The 27,282-nt window shown below is 38.8% G+C and overlaps 1 protein-coding gene across 1 annotated transcript in view; it reads left to right on the top strand.

Annotated features, from left to right (window-relative positions):
* The first annotated feature begins 1,087 nt into the window (after window positions 1-1,087).
* Window positions 1,088-27,282, top strand: part of sh3bp1.S (SH3-domain binding protein 1 S homeolog) — a 31,738-nt gene continuing 5,543 nt past the window's right edge. The window contains exons 1-14 of the mRNA XM_041561659.1: window positions 1,088-1,730; window positions 8,674-8,716; window positions 11,423-11,527; window positions 11,704-11,780; window positions 12,201-12,312; window positions 12,638-12,714; window positions 16,368-16,491; window positions 19,464-19,532; window positions 20,584-20,674; window positions 20,755-20,894; window positions 21,509-21,620; window positions 24,100-24,181; window positions 24,264-24,344; window positions 25,252-25,365. Of these exons, the coding sequence (XP_041417593.1) occupies window positions 1,675-1,730; window positions 8,674-8,716; window positions 11,423-11,527; window positions 11,704-11,780; window positions 12,201-12,312; window positions 12,638-12,714; window positions 16,368-16,491; window positions 19,464-19,532; window positions 20,584-20,674; window positions 20,755-20,894; window positions 21,509-21,620; window positions 24,100-24,181; window positions 24,264-24,344; window positions 25,252-25,365 (1,283 nt within the window). The 5' untranslated portion in view covers window positions 1,088-1,674. The remainder of the gene's footprint in view (window positions 1,731-8,673; window positions 8,717-11,422; window positions 11,528-11,703; window positions 11,781-12,200; window positions 12,313-12,637; window positions 12,715-16,367; window positions 16,492-19,463; window positions 19,533-20,583; window positions 20,675-20,754; window positions 20,895-21,508; window positions 21,621-24,099; window positions 24,182-24,263; window positions 24,345-25,251; window positions 25,366-27,282) is intronic.

The raw sequence follows: 27,282 nt of genomic DNA, 5'->3' as shown, positions 1-27,282 counted from the left end.
AGGGCTGTGGTTGCTTTGGGCTGGTACAACATTTCTGCCCTACTTCTTTAGTTAAGCTTTAGTTCTCCTTTAAGCAAATATTGAAGTTGTTAAGCAATATCCAATCTCCTTTCCAGGTAGGCTGGATCATCCTTGAAAAAGGTCCCAATAGGGACCAAAACGTTGGGTATTGACTTTGGAGTGTGGATACTCGTGTGGAAGTTATATATATATATATATATATATATATATATATATATATATATATATATATATATATATATATATATATATATATATATATATATATATATATACTATTGGAATGCCGGCACTCACAAAAAAAATGTAAAACGATTGCATGGGTGCAATCCTTGAACTTTTACGTGTATCATCCTCAAGAAGGAGCACTCACAGGTATGTATGTACAACTGATGTTTTGGTCCCCATCCCCATGTTTTAAAAAGGTCCCAACGGGGTCTGAAACGTCAGTTGTATATATATATATATATATATATATATATATATATATATATATAAACAAAAAGAGTCCGCACTCCTAGGTCTTGTGAAGAAAAAAGTGAATTTAATCCAATATATATATATATATATATATATATATATATATATATATATATATATATATATATATATATATATGCTTTGCGAGTTGTTGGAAGTAGAGATCCCTGTGATAGTATATCTATCTATATATATAGATATATATAGATATATAGATAGATAGATAGATAGATAGATAGATAGATATATTTATATATATATGTGTGTATAGATATAGATATAGATATATATGGTGGGGGTTTGCCATTCATAGCTGGATAACTATGTTCTGTGTTTTCCAATTACATGTAGTTGTCAGATCCTCTTTTAAGTAATCTGCAAGGCTCAACATTACAGGAACAGAAAGTGTAACCAAAATGACAATCTCCGTGACAGTGTCAATATAACTGGTGAGCGACCCTGTGCATAGACTGCTACCTATATTGAGCACCTGCAGGAAGTGCAAGAGACTGCCCTCAGGGAAACAGAGACTGCATAATACTAGAGATTATTCTGTATATAACAAGGAAAATATAAAAAGGGGGGGGGATCCACCTAGGTAAAAAGTAACAAAGAGACTGCACATTCCTGAACAGGAGACCGTTCTACCTATATCTTGGAAAAACAGACTGCTTGTTCCTGGACATTAGACAAAAGTACTGCAATAAACTGACGAAAAGTCTAAAGATATAAAAAGTCAATGAGACTGCTTTGCAGTGATGGCACAAAGCTAAGAGACTGCTCTAGACATACACGGTGACAACAAAGCCCGCAGCAGTTGAATGAGAGACTGTTCCAGAGTGCTGCAGAAAATCATTCAAAATATTTAAGTCTGTGAAAGGAAAAAGTAAACAACAGCAAAGTCCCTAAGAGAAATCTGCAGCAGAGACTTTATAAAGCACCTGGGGCAAGTAGAACCTGCACGGGCAGCTTAAGTGTGAGTAACCGCTAAACACAGAAACACCAAAATAAATGCATGTCTAATAAAAGACATTGAGAAAACAGATTTCAAAAGAGACAGAGGAAAAGCAGTCCTTCCGCTGACCTGAGAGGAGGAGGAGGAGACAGCCTCACCCACACGCAGAGAGTCTTCAGAGGAGAGGCAAAGAGCACAGGGAGACCAGCACCTGCAAAATGATTCAGAGACAGCTGCATAAAATGAGACAGCTGGCCAACCATGGCCCTGGCAGGTAAGAATGACACTATATGGGACAACAGTGATACTAAGCAGCAGCCATCTGTTACTTAGCCAACAAGTGGAATGTGACAGCTCTGCTGGACCACTGACTCTCTTGTGTTGAGTGACTGCTTTTAACCAACGTTACCAGCCCTGCTGACTTGTAGTGTCACCACCCAGATTATAAAGGCACAGATACTGTATTATCTCATATTTACTATAGCGTGATCTTTATTTGTTCATCTGTCTGTTGTGTACTAATGGTACTGCCCAACAGAACCCCATTAGAACTATGGGGTTTCTTAGTATATAATAATAATACGATCATACAGTTACTGTAGCAATATTATGCTGTCGTTTTAATATGACATATGTATAAAGTATAAAGTAAGTATATAACAGTCCTACCAATATCATACAGATCACAGCCACATAACATTATTACTAATAAATATTGTAAGCAGCAGCCCACAGCCCATAACTATGTGCCTATAGACAACAAAACGCATAGGGCCATTGGACATGTTTACTTTTTAACTTTTAATGTAAATTGAAATTCAAAGTTTTTTTTAATTTATACTTGTGGCCCAGTGGATCTTCCTGAGTGCCTGGGGCCCTGCTGTTAATAAGCAGAAGGCCCAGCTAGAGGCATAACTATAAGTTTATTTTACTGATGCCCATGCAATAAATACTTGGGTAACAGGATCCTAAAAAGATTTTGCTTTGCGGTTTGTGGTCCATGATTCAGTGGCTGCTGTTAATTGGGATCCCTAACCAAAAACTGATTTTTTTTTTGCATAATGAAAGAGGATATAATTATTAATTTCATTAAAATGTATTATTCATTTACTAAAATATGTAAAATGGCTTTAAAAATATATGTAAATGTCAGATTAAGGGTAAGGACACACCTGGCGATTCGGGGAGATTTAGTCGCCTGGCACCTGCAGCATGGCACACGCGGCGCTTCATATTCCAAAGTCGCCTCACGAGGAAACTTTGGGCAACTTCAGAATACGAAGTGCCACGTGTGTCATGCCGCAGGCAACTTTTCATTATAGCCGGTGCAAGACAGGGGGAAGCTGTTCGGGGAGATAAGTCGCCCCCAAAGCAGAGGTGATTAGGCGCCAGGCGACAAAATCTCCCCGAAATGTGCCCTTACCCTAAGCAGTCCTTTTTTTTGACTCATTAACTAATGTAGCAGAAGCCATATCTTCTCCAGGTCAGTTAATCACCTCTACATTGTTTCAGGAGTCACAAGTCCATCACTAGCAATGACGTGTGCAAATAACTTTAAAACCACCAAACATTTCTAACGAGTGCTTAGAATTCTTCTTTTTGGTCGGAGGGCCCCTTGAATGTGCTTATTTTTCAAGGGGGAAGAATAATACCACTGTATGTAAAATGTAGCTTTAGTTATTAGTTCATCATTTAGCTCAGTAGGGAACTGACTGATTGCACAGCACTGTTAGAAAGGAACGTTGTTGTGAGAATTGCTTGATGGTCAACAGTGGCAGGACCCCATATGATGTTTCTTCTGTGCTTGTCGGTTAGGAAAATAATCATTTTTGGGTGAGCTGTATGTATGTAGCAACTTCTCAGCTGAAGAAAAAGGAAGCACATTGATGTTTTTGGCTTGCAGTACTGATACCTAGAATCTATGCTTATTAATTGGGACATTTCCCAGCACCTATTGACATGCCAGTAGGCCATGAATACTGAAGTTTTGCATCCCAGCTAAAGAGACATCGGCACATACACACTCCTTTTTTTCATGCATGTTCAACAAACCATTTGTGAACAATTGTGCTGAAGGTCAAGGTACAAAGATATCCACATCTATTAGGCTAATGTGCATTCCTGACAAACACACACACGAACACCCTCTTGCTGACATGATTGCACTGACTCGTGCATATACTTTGTGACTTACAAACAGACAAAGGCATTTGTGTAAATGAATACAAACAAGCACGTGTACTTACTGACGCACACATACACTCATTTTGTTTCCATTTCAGTAAAGAAAACCTACAATTCCAGCTGCTGCAACACCTTCTTATAAAGCTGCCGGTGTATAGATTAGTAATACAGTATATTCACTCCTGGGATGATATTCTATCAATTACTTATCAGCATTCTTCATCAGACCATGAGAGATCTTAGATCGTACTAAGTTGTACATTGAGGCATTAGGCTTGGAAGACAATTATCTGCTCCTCATGACACTTTTGCAAGAACATGCAGCATTGCACAACAGGGAGAGACGTGTGCGCTTGCCAAGTATGCATGGGGTGTGTTATGAATGTAATTATGTTTGTTGGTATGGAAGTAAACTTTATTGGCACCTGGCTCTTCCTAGCAAGATTAGTTTCCAACCCAACCACCAAGGCATGCAATAAACATTTAAACAACATTATAAATATTTGAAAATGAAAGTCCTAAACTAATTATGTTACAGCTGCAACCTCTCACATTCGGGGAAATGATTATCTTCTGTTTTATTTGAACTTAATAATTGGGCTCTAACAGGCACATTTTCCTTCTCGACACTCTCTGTTCTTGGTTTATCACAATAAAGTCTATCCTGTAACCCATTTGTTTAAAGGTTACCCAACTATAGGGCTGCCCCCACATTAAGGGGTCTCCGTTCTATGGTGAGCTTTATTGTTGGGTCTCCATGCAACAGACATAGGAGACCAGCCTGAAGGGAGGAATTTAGAGCTGCCCTGTTCCTCCCAGAACTGTAGCGGGCTCATGTGCTTTATGTATATTTCTGTAACCTTGTTATGAGCAGGTGGGACTCATACACCAAATAGGGAACTGAACTCAAAAAATGTGAAAACTCCACTGTGGTTGTTATTGTTGAATTGAAACTAGCATGCGTTGACTGTTGTTAGTAGCAATATTGTTACAGTACTGAAAACTTACAACCAAATAGGTCACTGAAATGAAAAGAAGGTTAGTGGAGTAGGGGGCCCAGATTATAAAGCAACAATTAACGCAATAATGGTGTCTGTGTTTACTATACAATGGTTTATTTTCTTTTCCAAACTACATTAGGTAATATTAGCAAATGAGTCTTCAGGCCCAGTTTGAACGACTTTGAGGAAAGTCTGATAGGGTCAATGAAGAAATTTCATTCCACAGGCAGAGTTACATTTGAGAGCTGAAGGAAACACAGGATTGTTCCCATAATTCTCATTTACATGAAATATCTTAGAATAGATCCTAAAGTCAACCTACTGCTATTCAAAGTACAACCAGGGCAGTATGCTGGTCAGATTCCCAACTGCAGACCTATTTTCCCTTATTGGGGGCTCATAAGTATATGACTTTGTTAAGTTAAGTTAAACTTATACAGGTTAAGGCACTAGAACAGTTGCTTAAAGTTCTTAAGCCAATCAGTTTGGATAGTGATGTGGTTTAAAGAACAGTAGGGGACATAAAAGGGAAATCTCTGACTCTCCAGCAGAAAGGGGAAGTACTACTAGAAATAGATACCTAAAAATGAAAACAGGCAGTTGTAGAATGTGTATCAGGGAAGGATTGTGTTTCTGAAGACAGAGCAGATTAGTCTGAAGACAGAATGCAGAGGGGGTCAAGTAAGAAGTTGTTGGAAAGATGCTTAGCAAGGCATTTGTAGACAATACTCAAGCAGTTTATTGAAAAAGAAGAAAGAACAGAACATGGAAGCAGAAGAAGAATAAAATTAGACTGGGTGGGCTTGCACTAGTGACATGTGTGCATGATTTAACATTGGAAAAAAGTGTAAATTGTATAAAGGTACAGGTATGGGATCCAAAAGTCCGTTATCCAGAAAGCTTCGAAGTAAGAGCAGTTGTTATGCGAAGAATGAGTCTGAAAGGATGATGTAGCAAACAGTGCATTGCTTTCTGGTGTTAGAGCCAAGATCAGTTGATGTCTCTATCCATTTACCCATAGCCAACCAGTATAATAAGGGGAAAAGGCGGATGCCATTTGGATTGGTTGGGGTTTCTGTGTATGGGTAGTGGCAGGAGCAACAAGCTATAGAGGTTGGTTGTCAAATGACTAAAGGTAATGTGAGGGTGCAGTCCAGAGCATTTGGTGATTTTGTATAACCACCTTTTGTGGCAATATCAGCATTAGTCTTTGGAGTAAGCATGTCCCATATACTTACATGTATTTGTATTAATCATCTTGGCCACTGTAACGTTCCTGCAGCTTTTTGGATAGAGATTTGATTTCTAAACCTTTTCCTTGAACCTTCAGCTGCATTTGCCTGGGGGTCCTGCACTACTTGCCCCTCCCACTGGCTGCAGGAAGCTGACTCTGGTTGGCTACTGCCCACAATTAAGAATCCAGTCCATTCTAACAGGACTGTCTCTCTGTACCAATAGATTAACCTCCATAGGAGTCCCTCTCTTTGCCACTGGATTAAAACCTGCATAAGCCTATACATTTAACCCACCATAGCAGACACTCACACCCACATTTTATTGCAGTCACCTGGACTTATGTACAGTTTACGAAGGTAGGAATCTCGAGTTACACTAGTGATTTGTGGTGCTAATAATGCTTAATAATTCATTTATGACATTTACAGTATAATGCTGTGACAAATGTGAAAGCAGAGAAACAGAGAGAACAAAGATAAAGAAGAACAGAGGAAACAGTGAAGTAAAGTATCGATAAAACAGGGAGAATGGAGCAAAAGCGTAAAGTGAAGTAGGAGAAAAGGATGAGGAGAACGGGGGGGGGTGAATGTATCAATTAAGAACAGTTAAAGGAAAGAAAATGGCCACAGACATTGTTTGAATTGACAAGGGACCTACCTAGCAATCCCCAAGTGTCCTGGACAGAACACATGAGCCTTTCAGACATTGTTCTGAATAGAGTGCCATTGGATTAACTGTCATTTGTAATTCACTGGGTATTTGCTGCCATCATGCAGCATCTTCTAATACTTTCATTGTGAGACAAGCTTGGAGCTCTAGGTGGTTTCCTTTTCTCATTACCTGTCTCCTACTCTAAGACCTGCTCCCCCCTCCCCATTCTTTCCCCTAACTGACCTTGGCTCTTTCATTATTTATCACTTCTCCGTTTCCGCGTTGATCTTACTTTACTTTCTCCCCTTCCCAGTCGTTTGTTCACTTGCTGTGTTTTCACATTCTGTTCCTGCCTCTGGGTTTTGTCATATACCTCCTTTATTTCACTTTTTATTTATTCAACACATTCTCAGAAAATCTCTGCCTCATTCCCCACATTCTCTTTCTTGTATAATGTTCTGTTATTCATACAGGCACTGTTATTTATATCATATCATTCATACCTAACTCACCCATTTCCAGCTGTGGCTAAACTACATCTCCCCACATGGTTTGAGTGCTTGCTTAGCAATAGCTGGACTGATGTGGGTTGTAATTCTCAGAATCTCTCCTCTCTTATTGATAGTTTCACTCTTTATCTTTTTAAATTTTTTCCCGTATACCACTCATGCTCTGGATGCTTTTTAAAGTAGTACATAGTGTACCCCTGTTATCCAGAATGCTTGAGATCTTGTAATTTGAGTCTCCCTACATTAAGAGGCCCATTTATCAAAGTCCGAATTTATCTCAATATTTTTTGAAAAAAACTCCAACCAAATCTGCACAGGTTTTTTCACTGTATTTATTACAGTTTTCTGAAAATTTTGTTTACGGGAAAAAACCCGAAACAATCTTGAAAAATACGGATCGTACAAATATATATATATATATATATATACAGTATATATATATATATATATATATATATATATATATATATATATATATATATATATATATATATATATATATATATATATATATGCAACCTCGGCAGGTCTGAGATTCCAGATTTTTGGAATCTGACTTTTTCCATCCTTGGGGTATAATAAATTCCGAAAAATTTGTGGGGGTTTTTGACTAAAAATTCAGCTTTTATTCTAAAAAAGACAAATTTTTCGGAAATTCCGAGTTCAGTAAATAACCCACTAAGTCTAATAAAAATATATTAAAACATTAAACCCAAAAAGATTTCTTTGCCTACACTAAAGATTAATTTTATCTTAGTTTGGATTAAAGGAATTGTTCAGGGTAAAAATAAAAACTGGGTAAATAGGCTGGAGTGACTTAATGTCTAACATAATAGCCAGAACACTACTTCCTGCTCTGAAGCTCTCTTGGTTTCCACTGATTGGTTACCAGTCAGTAACCAATCAGTGACTTGAGGGGGGCCCACATGGGTCATAACTGATGCTTTTGAATCTGAGCTGAATGCTGAGGATCAATTGCAAATTTACTGAACTGTTATGTCCCATGTGGCCCCCCTTCAAGTCGCTGACTAACTCAGAGTTAGAGAGCTGAAAAGCAGGAAGTAGTGTTCTGGCTATTATGTTAGACATCCAATCTCTCCAGCCTTTATACATTACATTTTTGGCTAACTAACATTTTTTTTTTTGCACATACAACCTATTTACCCAGTTTTTATTTGTACACTGAACTGTTCCTTTAAGTACAAAGTACGTGTTTATTATTACAGAGAAAAATGAAATCATTTCTAAAATGTTTAATTATTTGATTAAAATGGAGGCAGTGGTAGATGACCTTCCCATAATCTGGAGATATCTGGATAATGGGTATCCAGATAACAGATCTCATACCTGTACTGTAAAACATAGAATAAAATTCCCACCATACGCTATGAGGTCTTTACTCCCCGGGTCAGCGGTTGCGGGTAAGCTCAATGGAAAAAAGTGAAAGAAATATGACAAAGCAAAATATAATGTTCTTACAAACATGGCTTAAATGAAAAGTAAGGGTCCCACATGTTTATCTTGTTCTTTATTGTATAACAAAATATAATGATGTGCTCACAATGGCTCGTTGAAGGTTATTTTATTTTTCCCTTTACATTACCTTAGAAGTTCTTCTTTTTCTCCCACACTCCAGATCTCAGGATGTTACAGACATACTAACAGAGGATTTGCTGCTGGTGAGATTTTTCTGTTTCTTAACTTTCATGGATCAGTAAGAGAAACGCCTGCTTTTGTATGTATTGCCACTGAAGGCATTGCACTGAAATGGATGCGTTTGTTAATCTCATACTTTTCTTTGCATCTGTACTAGTTTTGTGCAGGTCATAAAAAACTCAACCTGCACCCGACCCCAACCTGTGAACCTTTAACCTGCACCCTATGCTAACCTGTAAAGTGTTGCCACTGTAAGATTCCAGATTATGATGTTCCTTAAAAACCCAGTTCAGAACCTGCTGCATGGTTTTGGGTCATTGCTAAAGAAATAATATAATTTTCAATGTAGCAGAACCCATTTATTACAACCCAGTTTCCTAAAATGAGTGGAAACCAATACATCTGCTGGGATTTCTCACAATACAGTGGTTATTTGGAAAATGAGAAAATGTCAAGTTTTAGCCAGTGGATCAAGTGTTTAAAGTAATTTGTTCAAGCGCATTTCCATGTAATATTACTTTTAATAATCAAGAAAATGTACCAGCTCCATTGCATTGGTTAGCACTATGGCAGGTCATTCAGAATATTTGGTTAATATCTAACTATTATGGGCTCACTGAAAACTGCAGTCGTCTGGACTTGAATGACTTTCAAAATGTAATGGCACAGATTCTGTACTCAGATACAAAGCAATCTGGCACAATGTAATTATTCAGTTGTAAAATACAAGGAGGTTGGGACACTGCAGTCACTGCCAAGGTACAGTTAAATATTCTTTATGGCCTCTGATAAATCATAACATCATGGAAATGGAAGAATACTTTATTTTAAAGGAGAAGGAAAGGCTAAAACTAAGTAAGCTTTATCAGAAAGGTCTATATAAATACTAGGGATGCACCAAATCCAGGATTCGGTTCGGGATTCGGCCACGATTCGGCCGAAACCTTCTGTCTGGCCGAAACTAATCCAAATCCTAATTTGCATATGTAAATTAGGGGTGGGCAGGGAAATCACGTGAGTTTTTGTCACAAAACAAGGAAGTAAAAAATGTTTTCCGAACCCTAATTTGCATATGCACATTAGGGTTCGGTTCGGTATTTGGCCGAATTTTTCGCAAGGGATTCGGGGGTTCGGCCGAATCCAAAAAAGTGGATTCGGTGCATCCCTAATAAATACACCAGTAAATACTCAAAGTAATAGCTCTGAGTCCTCTGCCAAAAGAAACACAGCATTTCTTAACTTTTATTGTGTACACATGGGCTTCTGTATCAGACTTCCTGCTGTCAGCTTAAACCTCCAGGGCTAGGGCTTGAGCATGCTCAGTTTGCTCCTCTCTCCATCTCCAACTTCCTTTACCCCTCCCTCCCCTCCCTGCTGTGATCTGAGCCCAGAGCTATGAGTGAACAGGGAGAGACTCAGGCAGGAAGTGATGTCTCAGCAAGCTAATATGGCAGCTGCTATCCTAAACAAATAGAGAGAGCTTCTAGACAGTGTCGGACTGGCCCACCGGGATACAAGGAAAACTCCCGGGGGGCCCAGGTGTCAGTGGGCCTCATGCTGCTAAACTTTTGTCCTATTTCATGGTCATTTCCTATTTATATTAGAACAAAGAGCCCAAATAGATAGAATAATAGATTATAGTATGTAAAGAAAAGAGACTAGGAGAATAGAGGTTGAGTGAGGAGAGGACGAATAATAGTACTGAGAGTGGGCCCCTAGTCTAAGGTTTTTTGGTGGGCCCCTAATCTAAGGCTTTTGGATGGGCCCCCGGTTTCCCAGTCCAACACTGCTTCTAGAGCTGTTTATGGTAAAGCATTTTGCAGAATAAATATAGTGTTATAGCTTGCACTATTATGGCAAATCTATTGGCAATAAACTGCTTCGGTAGCTTTCCTTCTCCTTTAAGTCTGATGTGGATTTTTAAAACACGTCTTAGGCATGTGTAACCTTATTTTGTAAGGGACACCATCAAAAGGTATATTATTTAAAAATCCTTGATGTTATGTTATGTTTCTAGTTGATCCAGAGAGACGGACAGCATAACCATAGCTTATTACTAGTTGTGGAACTGCATTAAGCAAAAGATGTTAGTGCAGAATGGGCCCTTTATATAGAGCCTTGAATGTAAAAGCAAATGTAAAACAATATTTAATGCATTGTCATATAGTAGCACTGGGGTGGTGTAGATATAGCTAAATACATAGATACAGGTATGGAATCTGTTATCCGGAAACCCGTTATCCAGAATACTCTGAATTACAGAAAGGTTGTCTCCCATAGACTGCATTTTATTCAAAAAACCCAAATTTTTAATAATAATCCTTTTTCTCTGTAATAATAAAACAGTACCTTTTACTTGAACCCACTAAGATATAATTGATCCTTATTGGAAGCAAAACCAGCCTATTGGGTTTATTTAATGTTTATATGATTTTCTAGTAGACTTAAGACATGAAGATCCAAATTACAGAAAGATCCATTATCCGGAAAGCCTCATGTCCCAAGCATTCTGGATAACAGGTCCCATACCTGTACTAGTAGATACAGCATAACACTGGGGCAGTTGTACGTCCACGTCATTATTGTCCACATCATATACAATCAAGGATGTATATGGGAGAGTGCATTGCGTCTGTATGATGTCTGCTTTGTGCACCCTAATAACTTCGGAAAATCTGAAACATCCAATATCTGCATACAAATAAGTTATTTCCCTTTGTCTCCTTTAGGCAGATCAGCAGGTGGAACCAGTAAAGAAGTTGGCTCACCTAGTTGGAAAACGCCTGGTCAGTTGTTTGCAGGCCCCACCAGGCTCTGATAGGGAAAAGAAATTGGTGAGTCTGGAACTTAAACCATTCTTTATTAAACCTATTCCATTTTATTGTATTAGAGGACCTATAAATAAGGAGTCCTCCAGTTCCACTTTTATAGGTCTCACCCTAGTACCTATATATTAGGCGGGTTACTCTATCCTGCTCTACAGGACTGATATAGATATACATCTTTGCAGAAAAAGCTGGCTCTTTCATCTCTTTCATGGACTATGGCAGAATGTCTCAAGGAAATTGATACTGAATCAAGGATGAGGTGAGTATGTCAAAAACTGGAAAAGATAAATGAAAATGTTGTACCATTTAGGATGAAACAATGCATAATGCCAGGTAGGATAATAGTTTTCTACCCAAAACTAACTCCCCAGCCAAGTAACCCAGAACCTATGCCATTAGACCCTCCGTATGAATCTCATGGAACGTTCATGAAAATATTAGCAAGCATCCATTGAAAAGGATATTTCTCTAAAATGCTAAGCATTGCTGGTATAGAAATAGACACTCATTTACTTGCAGAAAGCATGTCTAGACCTGTGCATTCTCTGGTTTCTGAGTAGCATACTTTTCAGAAATCTCTGCTTTATACGTTGAAAGGATTCTAGGTGAAAATTGTCTTTGGTGAGTGTATGCTGATCATGGAAAAACCTAAACACTGTGCCGTTTCTTTGCCTTTCAGGAGGACCTTGGAGATGGGCTGCTGTGTAGAGGGAATTCTGTCTCAAGACCTGGCAGATTTTGAAATAAGCCTGGAGAAAGACGTGTTACAGCCACTCACCAAACTGAGTGAGGTAAGTCAGTTCTATTGTTCCATTCCCCATATGAACCATAACGCCATCCTATCTCAGTGCGATCATCTCTCCTTCATTAATATGGGTCTCACCCATCTTGTCTTCACTATTTCCATATTTTTCCTGCTATCATTCCTTTCCAAAATGTTAATGGTACCAGCAGTGTTGCTTTATTTAATGTGTTTCTTGGTCTTTACATTTTGCTATGACCACTGCTGGGTTTCCTGCTATGGCATCTTGTTCTTTGCACTGGATCTGCAGCATTGTTAGCTCATTCTTCAGACAAATTCCTCCGCAGTGTAAATTACTATATATATCCCCACAGGAAGATTTGCCAACAATCCTGAAGCACAGAAAACAGCTCCAGAAACTGATCACAGACTGGAACAGTGCCAAGAGCAGGTGAGATGGGCCTCTGTTGGATGTTTTTGTAATAGATTTGCCACACACTTAATCAATTTAACTTTCCCCCTTTCTACTCTTTCTATCTTAAAATGGTTCTTTCTCTCTAAAATATTATAACCATGTAGCCTGCTGGTAAAAAAATGAGTTTTTTAATGAAAATCTTATATTACTTACTGTTCTCACAGTGAAGATCCCTTATGTTAATGAGTGTGAATGTCACTTTACTAAGGGTACCCTCTTGTTCTTGTACATTGGCTGGAATAAATGAAAGTAATGAGTGTACAAGGAAGTGCAATTATAAGCAAACACAGGGTCAAACTTGGCCGGCGGGAGACCGGGCCCCCTGCTGACCCAGGTCCATTTCTTCAACTGGAAACTACAGCCTACGGACGACAAAAGCAGTGCTCCCCCTGAGGGCATGATCACATTGAGTATAGTGTAAAGCAGGGGTCAGAAAAGACAATTTACTCATGTACAGAGTGCTGACCAAATCATGTCAAGGGATGCCTTGTGTAATATCAGTGCGGCTTTATTTCAGCATACAGTGCGTTACATGCAGTGGGTGTGTAGACAAATCCTACGCGTTTTGTGCCTCTATACCAGGCACTGTAAGGCAGGAGTCCCCAACCTTTTTCACCCGTGAGCAACATTCAGATGTAAAAAGAGTTAGGGAGCAACACAAGCATGAAAAATGTTCCTCGGTGGTACCAAATAAGGACTGTGATTGGCTATTGGGGGCCCCTATATGGACTGGCAGCCTACATGAGACTCTGGTTTTTATGCAACCAAATCTTGCCTCTGAAAAATAAGCACCTGCTTTGAGGCCACTGAGAGCAACATCCAAGGGGTTGGAGAGCAACAAGTTTCTTACGAGCTACTGGTTGGGGGTCACTGGTGTAAGGTATATGTGTGTGTGTGCATGGGGGGGTGTTGTTTTAACTTCATTTAGGAGGGGGTTGGTGGCACTCGTGATTGTGGTGGGGGGCCCCAAGGTGGCAGCCCAAGTGGGCTCTGGACACCCCAGTCCGACAATGAGCAAACATATTGCAGCCAGGGGTGTTTCAGACTCCTTGCCCCCCTGAGGCAGCCTTTCTGATGCCAAACCCACCCCACCCTGCGCATACCATTTCCAGCACCAGAGCGGGGCAAATCGTTCGGAGAGTGCAATTGCATTCTCTGCACTAGCAGACCCGAAATTCTGATTTAAAAATCAGAATTTCAGCTCCTAAAGTTACCAGGAGCAGCTATTTTGCTGTCCCTGCTAACTTGCAGGCTGCTGTCACCCGAGGCAAGTTTCTCTACTCGCCTCATGGCAGCGGCTCCCCCGATTGCAACCTTGACTTGTGTAATAGAGACAAAGCAGAAAATTCAACACTGTGTCATGGAGCAGGAAAACAAAGACCCTAGGTGGATTAGTGAATAGTTACAAGACGTTGCATGGACAGACAGGTGTATCATCCTTATGCTTCCTGCTACTGGCTAGTAGATCTTCTCTGTCTGTGATCCAGATAATAAAAAAAAACTGTGATCCAGATAACGTGTAATACTGTTTATTTTGGCTAATAAACCTAGAAGTCATATACTCGTGCATTCCTTATTAGGACATGACATTATAGAACACAGGACGCCATAAAAAAAAAGCCTTAATGAGTTTCAGAGAGCTAAATGGTCCTGCTTCCTCACTTACCTGGTTCACAGTACCACAAATCATTTGGATGATATGCCTTTTAGTCTTCTGCACGGCCTCTTCATCCACATAGGGTGTTTGTTTTCCTGCTCCTTGACACAGTGTTGATTTTTCTATCACGTTGCTGTCGTCTCTGTAGGTATCCTATTCTGCAAGCACAGGCTGTTTCATTATTGTTGCACTTCCTTAAAGACTTGATAGCCTTGGCACTGGATTGGATCACCAAGGATGTTTGTAGGAATTGCAGCAACCAGGTTATGTGATTGTACCAGCCATGATGGTTCTTTCATTGGTGGGGATAAATATGTCCTCAGATATGCAAAATGGGCCACAATGTCCCCAATAAAATGTTTCACATAGTTATCAGTGACACCATTTTAGTTGTTCCAATCAAATCCAGCCAGCATGTTGTTGTCCATTAACCTTTTCAACTTCAGCAACAGAAAATGCCCTGGAATCTCTCCATGAGCCAAACAGTGTATGTACACCGCTATAGAACACTGGGTACACCCATGAGAACACTGTCTGACAGATGTACCAGAGCATACCTGCAGGCTGTAGAGTAGTGTGTTGCTGGTGTATACTGGTTTAATGGTTCAAAACATATTCTCAATACACTTCCTACCTTGTGTGTTTGGGTGTAAACATGCACATTACTGAACTGATTTGTTCATTTGATGTATATACATAGACTTCTTCTTCTGTATACATGTAAATAGTGTCATTTTGACAGCGTCACTTTAATAAATGATATAAATGTATACACAGCTCCCCCCCTGTTAATACTATCCTCTCTCCTATCACCCAATACAATTCTATTTAATTCTATTTTCAATGTGTCTTAGATTATATATTTTTTATTATATTTGTATGTAGAGAGATATTTGTTCAAAACATCAGCCTTGTACAATACACAAGATCAGCACTGGTTTTAGATACAGAGTTTGACTAACAACAAGGAGTAGATTGCTTTATTTATACCAACCACCTTGTGAAGCGTTGGGTGCAAGCTGCAAGCTCCTCTGGCAGGGGTACAATATATGTCGAAGAAATTATGCTGCAGCACTCCTAAAATAGTGAAGAAATTGTGTTTTTATTTGTGCCTTATCTTTGGCACGAACAAAAACACCATTTATTCTCTATTTTTGGAGTGCTGCAGCATAATTTTCTTTGAGATATCAACTTTGACTGATATTCAGGGTCGGACTGGGCTGGCAGGACACCGGGAAAAAAACCAATGGGCCCCGGCCCTCTTGGGCTCCCACTGGCCCAGATCTGCTCTCCCAGCTGCCCCAGAAACGCCAGCTCCTGTGCCGCCCCAGTGTCTGTGCATGCGCACCAGCGGGGTGAGAATTTGGAGGTCAGGAGAGGGAAGTATACACAGGGAAGACAAATCACATAATACATGTACACAGAGTTCATATTAGGACAAAGAGCTTAAGTGCTATGTGGTAAGAGATACAGTGGGAAGAAGGTCCCTGCCCCATAGAGCTTGCAGTCTAAGTGGATTGGAGGCTAACATACAGGCACAAATTGGAGATGAAAAAGTGAAGAAAAGGTAAAGCATAGTCCAGTAGTTATAGGACCAGGTTAATGTTCTAGTGCTTCAACAGGTAGACTCTCAGAGGCTGCTCCCATGGGGCTACTGTGCAGTCAAAATAGTGAAGATTCTCTTTATTACAAGCAAGGTATGGGCCTAAATAAATGTATATAATATATATTGTTTATATAATGGCTTAAGTGAGTTTTACCCATTGGTATACTGTACAATGTACTCACTGGTATCCATGCTATGTAGGACATGGTGTGGACTGTGGATACATAAGTAATGTTGGCATAAAGAAACAGCATTCATTTTCATTCATTCAGCATTATGGATTCAGTGCTTGTCCTGACTGATATATTCAATGCACACTATAGGAACTAGGCTTATACCTCAATACATATCTCTGTTCCACCAAAGGCTGTCTCAGACCCAGAAGAATATGAATGCAGGGCAAGGAGGGGGCAGCACAGGAACAGCAGCAAAACTGGAGAGTCTCAAGGATGAGGAGGATGAACTAAGGAGAAAACTAGAACATAGCAAGGTATGTGCATGTGCCTATAACATAAAATGTTTCCCACTGAATTTGAATATTTCTGTCATATCACCGCTCTTACTTCTTACTTATGCCGCTACTCTCCCTGCTTACTTAGCAGGTCTTTAAGTCTTTCTTGTCTTTACTTAACCATGAACCGCCTAAATTACCTTTCTCAGTAGTCTTATTTTTGCTAATATCCTTCTGTAGTCTGGGCCTCCAAAACTAAATGCAATATGGAAAGTGAGGTCTCAGTGATGGATAATCTACTGTGTGGTTTTTTTTTTTAAATTATAATTCTGAGATCACTTTTTATTGTTATTAATTACCATGCAGGCTGTGGCCATAATTAGGATTCTGTGCCCTCATTGCATTGCTTTGAATTCTGTCTCTTTAGACTCGAGTAATGACACAAGGGGTGTTTTGTCACCACATTTTGCCATATGCCTATTGGTGCACATACTTTACTACTTGTAAGTGACATAACCCTTAAATATAACACCCCCATAGGACTATTCCTGTAATTTCCATTAATAACCAGTTCTACTTTGACTTAACTCTCCTGGAGCTGATATTTGTGTCATCTGTGAAACAAACACACATTATACCTTATACATCACTTGTGATATCACTTCTCTAAAGGGTAAAACCAAACACCTCAAGGTACAGCTTTTCTTTTACATCATTAACTCATCTGTAACATCATCAACACTCCTGTACTAGGGCAGGAGAAATATTTTGAAGGGTCCCATTTGCAACAATTGGGCGCACAACAATTGCCCTTACATACAGGCACAGAAGGACCTCTAATAATTCTGCATCCTGGTGCACCCAAACATTGTAGTTGAGATCTGAAAAAAGACGTCACAATAAACACAAAATAAAAACCTTCCAGGCTCCAAGTCGGCGAAGAGCATTGAAGGCCTTGTTGCAATCTAGTACCACCAACTGCTCCAACTTTGTTCAACATTATTGCTATCAGGCAACAAATCAGTAACTGTAAAGCACACCTTGTCCTAGTAATTACATTAACCCATACATTTATTTTGTTCAAATGATAATAGGCAAGAATTGATTTTACCAACAGAACAAGAAACAAGCTGATGTGATGTAAAGGGTTCTTTTGGGTTCTGTAAAATGATTGAAACTGACCACACATACGTCTAGATAAAATACCTAAGTGATTTATTGATACTTAGCACAAAAACTGAGGGACTCCCCCACAACGGCTAAGCAGTGATACCAACATAACAGGCACTTTCATGTCCAGGAAGAAATCATCTGGCCAACCTCCAGGAAGAGCTTTGTATATGATTAGCATAACATGATACATACGCCAACCTGCATATAATAAAATCAAGCATTATGTGGTTTCACATCTTCAAACTAACAAAAGCCTTTAAGGTGTTGTTCTATTCTTCATCAACAATTCACTAATTTTGCCAACCGCGATGCACTTTAATTCCCCTATTAGCTATAACCCCATCTTCTTGTGTAGGTTCTGGATACTGGATCTCATTTTCAGGCAGGCCATGCAGTAACCTACAATGTCATCTCCATATGCCTAAATACATTTCAAGGGCAATGGCACATGGGGAATTATGTAGAAATACACTGGCACTCAAGGCAATTAAAGTGCAGGGTTACCCCTTGCTGTTTATTTCGTGCGAACGTGCTGGGAACATGGGGAATTATCCCACAGGCAACAAAACCATAAAACTACCTTGTGAATTGAAAAGCCTTGTAATTGTGCATAATTGCAGCTGCTTCCAAAGTGCAATTGCAAGTTTCTTTTTTTAATGCAAAGGAAATTGTTAAACTCTGTTGAGTTCCTCATGGTTTCATATTTTGTTTTTAAAGGAAAACTCTACCCCCAAAATGAACATTTAAGCAACAGATAGTTTACATCATATTAAGTGGCATATTAAAGAATCTTACCAAACTGGAATATATATTTAAGTAAATCTTGCCCTTTTACATCTCTTGCCTTGAACCGACATTTCGTGATGGTCTCTGTGCTGCCTCAGAGATCACCTGACCAGAAATACTTCAACTCTAACTGTAACAGGAAGAAGTGTTGAAGCAAAAGACACAACTCTGTCTATTAATTGGCTCATGTGACCTAAGAAGTATAGTTTGTTGGTATGTTTGTGTGCACAGTGAATCATACAATCCCAGGGGGCGGCCCTTATTTTTTAAAATGCCAATTTTCTATTTATGATTACCCAATGGAACATACTACTAGAAAAGTATATTATTATGAAAATGGTTTATTTACATGAAACAGGATTTTACATATGAGCTGTTTTACGCAATAACTTTTTATAGAGACCTACATTGTTTGAGGGGTATAGTTTTCCTTTAATATCATTTGATAGCTTACATTTATTATTATTATTATTATTATTATCGTTAACTTTTTTTTTTTATATTGTGGCCACATATTAAGAAATAAGAAGTCAGTAAACACTCAACTCACAGAAAAAGAACTAAGGTGTATTTTTTCATTGTTGGCATTGATAGATGCATTACCCCTTTATATTAGATCACATGGAATTCATGGTTAGTTCGTGTTTTATTTCCCCCTGTGTGTTTAAAAATTCACTTTATTTTAGCAGACGTCATGGCCTATCCCTTTATAATTACAGGTATATCCCATGTATTTAACTACACATCATAAGGGCAGAACTGCAAATCTGTACTTTCTTATACACTGGTATATTCTGTATAATTTTTTTATACTGGTGCTTAATCCTTAGTGAAGCCCTATATAAAATGCTATGGTGCAGCATATTTTTGTTTGCTTTGCATGTGCAGCACAACCAGGCGCACAGTTGTAGCATACCACAATTTTCTGCATCATGCCTTAGCTATTGCATTGATCATTAGAAAACCGTCTGGCCATTAAATTGTTGTAGAAAAGTAAAAAATAAATAAATAAATAAAAATGCAGGTATAACTCCTCTCTTATCTTCATGTAGGATGAATACATTGCTGATCTCTATAACTACACCACCAAGGAGAAAGAGTGTGAGAGATATTTTCTTCAGGTAAATTCTATACATCTACGGACATCTATTAATGTGCAATAATGGGCACTCATATATGCACAGAACCCTCTTACAGCACTCCCACAGTGGCCACAATTACACACACATACAGTATTTAAAAGGATTCTGTCCTGATTTTATGGTGTAGTTTTTATTTCTTAATTAATAAATACTAAATAATTCACTCAACCATTTAAAATTTTATTCCTGGACCAAGTGTATTTTTTTTAGCTGTAATATTAGTTTGTAGGCAGCCATCTCAGTGCAGTGTGCCTGATCCTGTGCTTCACAATGGAACTGCTTTCAGATAAGCTATTGTTTAAATAATGGAGGTGCAGTGGGACCTTGAGGGCTGTTCCCTTCCCACCGTTCTGTTGAGAGATGTCTTGGGGAAAGGGAGAGGGTGCTATAACTTGTAGCACAGCAGTAAAAAGTGACTGAAGTGTATCAGAGCACAAGTCACATGACTAAGGGCACTTGGGAAAGTAATGCAAGACGGAATCACAGCACCATGCAAATCATGTATAATCTTAAAAAGCCTTTATTGGATTTTTCTGGCTTGGATCTCAAACGAACAACGTTTCAGGCCTCCATGGCCTTTTGACAAAAGGCCATGGAGGCCTGAAACGTTGTTCGTTTGAGATCCAAGCCAGAAAAATCCAATAAAGGCTTTTTAAGATTATACATGATTTGCATGGTGCTGTGATTCCGTCTTGCATTGCTTTTCCGGTTGGAGTGGACAACCTCGCACGTGCACCTGCTTGATAAATTTGTGGTTTGGGTGAGTGCTGACCAATTGTTCCAGCACTTGGGAAAGTAACAACATGTCTATCCCTGTGTCAGATTTCAAAATTAAATATTTGTTTGCAATTTTGAAAAATGGATTTCAGTGCAGAATTCTACTGGGAAAAACACATTTTACCATTACAGAATACCTTTTATGTTGTAATAGTTTGACTCAAAATTCTACACACAAATCTTCATTTATATACATAATGTGGCACATACAAATAATAAGGCACCTTTTCTCAAGTTTTTACCTGTATTGCAGCTACTGGAACTGCAGGCTGAATATCATAGGAAGTCATTGAGCCACCTGACAGAAGCCCTGGAGGAACTAAAAGACCTACAGAAAGAGACAGGTTAGAGCAATCAGAACAGAAAGAACATCTGAATATATATATCAGACTATAACGATCATACTTTTCTTTTTTCTCTGTAGTCCAGGATTCAATAGAGCAGCCATTTGCAGAGGTGTATGGAGTCCCCCTGGAGACCCATCTGGCCAGGTTTGAGTGTGAGATTGCTGTGCCCATATCTGCCTGTGTAAGGATGCTACTTACCCAAGGAATGCAGGAAGAGGTTAGCTTATGAAATGAAAACATCTCAGGCTTTTGCTTGTATGTTGGATTTGTCTTCATGTGAAGTTCTTGTCCTACCTGACCTTAAAACCACTTTGTAATGTATCAGAGAGGAGGTTCTTTTTACAGAAGTGTTTGTGGTTTTTTTGTTCTTCTAAGTGGGGTCACCCTAGGTGTGCTGCCTCATTTATTTGCCACATACCATAAACCCCACCTAACACATCAGCCTCAGCATCTTTCAACTCAACAACATTTAATAATCAACCATCTCTGAGTTGCATTACAGTTAAATAGTTTAACATAGTTAAATAGTTAAATCGGGTTGAAATAAGACAACGTCCACCAAGTTCAACCCCTCCAAATAAAAAACCAGCATCCATACACACACCCCTCCCCTCCATACCCACATAAATTATATATATATGGCAAAGAGTTATATTAGCCTGTGCATCTCTCTGCCCCTGTTCATCAGCATATTTTATCTAATGACTCAGTAATAATGCACAAGTTCTTTGCACCCCCATATAAAACCAAAAGGAAATGTGTATTGTATCACAATAATTTTCTGTTACTCCTTTCACAAAAGGTACATGCCAGTAAACCTGTACTCTATAGGGTCTCTTCCGACTGACTGCTGGGGCCTCAATACAGAAGAAGCTTAAGGCCTGTTTGGGAGCTGGAGCCAGTGACCTGAGCAACTTTATGTCTGAGCCACATGCAGTAGCAGGTGAATTCTTCTCATTGCTTCTATAATACTGAAAAACTCAGCAATTTATTGCTTCTATAATACTGAAAAACTCAGCAATTATTTATTTAATCTGCATGCTTTTCCAAATGTATTCCCCAGCATTTCTATTTTCCAAGTTAAAAAAATATACAAAGACTGTCCTATACTTACCTACTGGTCAGGGCAACTGTTAGATACAAAACTCTTTTCCTGACCCATTCCGCCATATTGCTTGTACACTGATATGCCATCTACTGGTTCAGAAAGAAAACATTTAAGTGTTGAACTCCACGGCGCAACGTCTTCAGATCCGACGTGCAGAGAGGAAGAGCATGCGACAAGACGGATGCACCGAATATAATGTAAGTAATAGAAATATCGCACCTACAAACTGCATGCATCCAACACAACTGTCGGATGCAAACGCCGCATGTTGTGTCTTCATCTGACAGTCGTGTTGTGTCGGATGCATGCAATTTGTAGGTGCAATATTTCTATTACTTACATTATATTCGGTGCATCCGTCTTGTCGCATGTGCTTCTTCTAATCGCATCGGATCTAAAGACGTTGCACCGTGGAGTTCAGCCCTTAGATTCTATCGTCTCTGTTGAAAAAACAATAATTCTCATACTTTGGCCCTGCTTCTTACATCTGTTTGGTATGCTCCATTCAGTGGCATAACTAGATATTACTGGGCCGCATAGCAAATTATTCTTTTTTAGTTCTTCCTTTAGTTTCTATGTATCCTGCATTGGAGAGATCAATCAGAGAATTTCCATTCTTACTTTCTTAATACATTGTATTATTATTTTCTAATAGGGATGCACCAAATCCAGGCTTCAGTGGAGGAATTGGATAAATCTGAGCCTTTTTTTAGTAGGATTTAGATTTGGCCGAATCCAAGAGCTTGGCTAAACCAAATCCAAAATTAGGGTTTGGTGCATCCATATGTTCTATTTCTCATGGTTGAGTCTATAACAAACAATATTCAGTATATGAAACATTACTATGCTCTTCATTTAATTATTCAGTAGTAGTGATGGGCGAATTTTTCCCATTTCGTTTCGCCACGAATGAAACTGGCAAACGATTTGCGAAACGGCGATTTTGACAATTCGTAACCGCCGCCTGCGTCTAAAAAACTTTGACACCGGCGTCAGAACTTTTCAGAAATTCTCCGCAAATTCACTCCTGGCGAATAAATTTGCCCATCACTATTCAGTAATGCCTAATTAATCATCCACATTATATACCATCATGTTCTTTACTTTTAAGGTTAGTTCTTCTTTAGCACCTATTGTACTGAACCGTACTATCTATAATTTAGTTATTGTCACAACAGCTGTTTTCGTTTTTAGGATCATTCTGCTATACCTTACCATATACTAAAGTTACACTCTGCAAAATGTTGACCTGTTCATTTTTCTCTTCTGCTGAAGGTGCTTCTGAAACAAAGCATATACTTGTACTTCCTTCCCAGATAATGTTTTGCCATTGTTATTGTTCAGTTCTTGTTTTCACTATTTGTTTTCCACCTGCCATATGTTTCCCAAGGTGTTGACCAGTTTAGTTCCATCTCATCATCCAACAGCTTGAGCACAGGCCTGTCCTACCAGTCTTATAGTAATACAATTATTCCCAGGCTACAAGGGTTTCTTGCAGAGTTTATAAGACATTATTACTTTACTGTCTCCCTCCAGCCTTTGCTTAAACTGCCTGGGTTTTGTAAAACTAAAAACAGAGATGGACATTCCAACAACATAGTGAGGGAAGGAAATTGAATATTGTATTGTTTGTCTCCAGAATATCCAAACCCATGTTGTTCAGAGCAAATCTATGGGATACCTTACATATCAGAAGAAGAGTTTGACATCAATCCTGTGAGAGGAGGCACCTTAATTCTGTGTCTGTGCTTCCAATCATCTAGTAGAGTAACCAGGATGTCCACTCTGCCTTAGGTGATTTCATGGATTGGAAATCTTTGTACTACAAAGTGATCAGGTGGAGTAAACCTTGTGTATTCCACCTGATATTGCTTTGTTTGCCCGTGTAAAATTTAATGGAATTTATCCAGCCAGGAAAGATGTGTTAGGAGTTTACAATAAATATAAATATATATATATATATATATAGATAGAGATATATATATATATATTTATATATATATATATATATATATATATATATATATATATTGGATCATGGCTTCTGAGGAGGTAGGACTTGGAAAGCGGTAAATAGAGGAGACCATAGAAACCATTATTGTTAGGGTGAGAAGGGCTAAATGGAGCTACATAGACTTTTTTATTGCAAGACATGTAGTGTAAATCAGTAGGTAATCACATGTATCATGTGTTACAACCATAACATTATACATAACAAGTTCATAGCACTCTCCTATCTATTAAGCTTGGTCTTGGAAACTATAATGGTTCAGTTTGCTTGCTTACTAGCCATGGTGCCATGCTTTCATTTTAGGTGCTCTGAAATCATATCTTAGAGAACTGCCTGAACCCCTTATGACCTATGAATTGTTTGATGACTGGATGACTGCTGGCAGGTAAGAGAGCCAGACACATTTGAGATTATATCCACTTCTTATCCCAGTACTTTAACTCCTCTCCCTATCCCTTTGCATAAAGTACCAAAGACCCAGAGAAACGTCTGGAGTGTTATCGAAACGTGTGCAAAAAACTTCCACCAGCCAACTACAACAACCTCAGGTATGGATATTTAATAATGTCTTCACTGTTGTGTCCTGCTTTGGCCATTAAAGAAGCTGGTAACAGGGACAAATTACCAATAATCTATGTGATTAAAATCATTGAAATTGTAACTATACTTTCCCTTTATTCTAAAGCTGACAAACTGTAATTTGCCACAGCCTTACCCAGTAGCAATGGGTAAGGCTAAAGCAGAATAGATATCATTGAGATAACAAAAGTTCAAGATGGTAATGGAATAATCCAGATATACTACAGAGTGGGAGCAGCAACAACCCTCTAAATTTTCAGATAACCATTAAAACTACTATAAGGCTATTCCAGTGTAGTGCTGCTGTTCTACAACGAGTTCTAAAAATTTTTATAACTATTTGCACATATTACATTATTTAGCTCAGTAAACCATGAATCTATTCTGACATGATCCTTAAAAAGGGATCCTTAAGGGATCCTTAAAAGCCTAAGGCTGACATCACTAAATCCGGGATTATTGCTTCATTGCACTAAGGCAGGGATCCCCAACCTTTACAACCCATGAGCAACATTCAGAAGTAAAAGGATTTGGGGAGCAACACTAGCATGAAAACTGTTCCTGGGGTGCCAAATAAGTGCTGTGATTGTCCATTTGGTAGCCCCTATGTGAATTGTCTGCCTACATTGAGGCTTGATTAGGCACTACATCTGGTTTTTATCCAACCGAAACTTGCCTCCAAGCCTGGAATTCAAAAATAAGCACCTGCTTTGAGGCCACTGGGAGCAACATCCAAGGGGTTGGAGAGCAACATGTTGCTCGCGAGCTACTGGTTGGGGATCACTTACAATAAGGGTATTTAAAACTATTGACAACATGTATCAGTGTAATGTTTGCTAAAACTGTTACTATAATCTGTCATCTTCTGCCTTGCAGGTACCTCATTAAGTTTATGGCAAAGCTGGCAGAGCACCAAGAGGTAAACAAGATGACTCCCAGCAACATTGCCATTGTGCTTGGTCCCAATCTTCTGTGGGCTAAAAGTGACGGGTATGTAATCATTTGCCCTGAGAGAGAAAAGTGCACCTCTGGGAAAGTGTATATACAGTAACATGCTAAGAATTGAGGGCAGGTCTTATTGATTATAGGAAGTGTTTGTGTATAGAAAATTAGTAAAAGTGTGCCAGTGAGGTTAAAGGCGGGTTAAAGCCAGCTTCAGATTTAAGCACAAAGTCAAAGGAACAGGTGTTCATTCCTGTTGTTTCTATATAGTCCCTGGCATTGCTTTTTAGGCAGCACACTGTGCTGTTTTCTGCACTGGTTATGTGGCTCAATGGATATGGCCTCCCAGTAGGGTAGTAAAAATGATAGTTGATCCCAATGTTATTAACAGGCAAAAAGATAAATATATAGGAAGGCCAGTCTTTTTTACCTACCATTCAAAGTCCCTATACTACCAAACATTGCATTTGGTTAAATTTTGACCTCTGAAATACCTGCATTTTTAAACACAAGGAAAGGCAGGGGAGTGAGTAATGTTCAGATGCTTGGATCCCACTCATGGGTAGTGAAAAAACTATCCACAACAATTCTCTTGTTTTACTGAATAATAAAATCCTGCACCAATAGTTCCTCCTTTGATATGTTTATTACAAGGTACAGATACTCTTATGTGATATTGTTTTATGTCAGATAAAAAAACAAAACTTGCAGAATTATTACCATTTTTGTAGAGGGTTATTTTTACAATTGGGGCTTTTGGGGTAAGAATATATCAAATATACATGCTTCTAGGCATATTTGCCATGCAACTAATCTGAAATAATCAACTTCAAAAGAATGCACCAAAATGACTCCAAAATAGTGTTCAAAATGAATGTGTACTTACCCCCAAGTGACTTAAAGCACTTACTGCTGCATACATTGATGCTATAACAGTAATAAAGTTTGGGGACTGAATAATTATACATGTATGGGACCTTTTATCCAGAATGCTTGGCAATGGATCATTTCCGGATAAGAGCTCTTGGGTCAGTAAGTTGGATCTGCATACTTTAAGGGGCCGATTCACTAAGGGTCGAATATCGAGGGTTAATTAACCCTCGATATTCGACTAGGAATTAAAATCCTTAGACTTTGAATATCGAAGTCGAAGGATTTAGCGCAGATAGTTCGATCGAACGATCGAAGGATAATTCCTTCGATCGAACGATCGAAGGATAATTCCTTCGATCGAACGATAAAATCCTTAGAATCGAACGGTTCGAAGGATTTTAATCCAACGATCGAAGGAATATCCTTCGATCATAAAAAGTTAGCCAAGCCTATGGGGACCTTCCCCATAGGCTAACATTGACTTCGGTAGCTTTTAGATGGCGAACTAGGAGGTCGAAGTTTTTTTTAAAGAGACAGTACTTCGACTATCGAATGGTCGAATAGTCGAACGATTTTTACTTCGAATAGTTCGATTCGAAGTTGTAGTCGAAGGTCGAAGTAGCCCATTCGATGGTCGAAGTAGCCCAAAAAAAACTTCGAAATTCGAAGCTTTTTACCTTCGAATCCTTCACTCGAAGTTAGTGAATCGGCCCCCTAAGTCTACTAAAAAAAATCACTTTAACCTTAAATAAACCGTAGTATTGTTTTGCCATCAATATGGATTAACTATATCTTAGTTTAAATCAAGTACAAGCTACAGTTGTATTATTACAGAGAAAATAGAAATCATTTTAAAAAATTGGAATTATTTGCTTACAATGGAGTCTATGGGAAATGGCCTTCCCATAATGCAAAGTTCTGGATAAAGGATCCTGGGTTTCTGGATAAAGGATGCTATGCCTGTACAGCCAGCATTCTGTAGCTGTTTTTTTATTAAGTTTTTTTCCTAATGTAAAACTGTCACATTAAAACATTTTGGAGAGTGCATGTCTCTGCCAATGATGCCTTATGGGAGAATCAAAACTCTTATTT

This window comes from Xenopus laevis, chromosome 4S, assembly GCF_017654675.1.
Source record: "Xenopus laevis strain J_2021 chromosome 4S, Xenopus_laevis_v10.1, whole genome shotgun sequence".
Taxonomy (NCBI): Eukaryota; Metazoa; Chordata; class Amphibia; order Anura; family Pipidae; genus Xenopus; species Xenopus laevis.
Note: the sequence above shows the minus strand (reverse complement) of the source record. Positions and strands in the feature narration are given on the sequence as shown.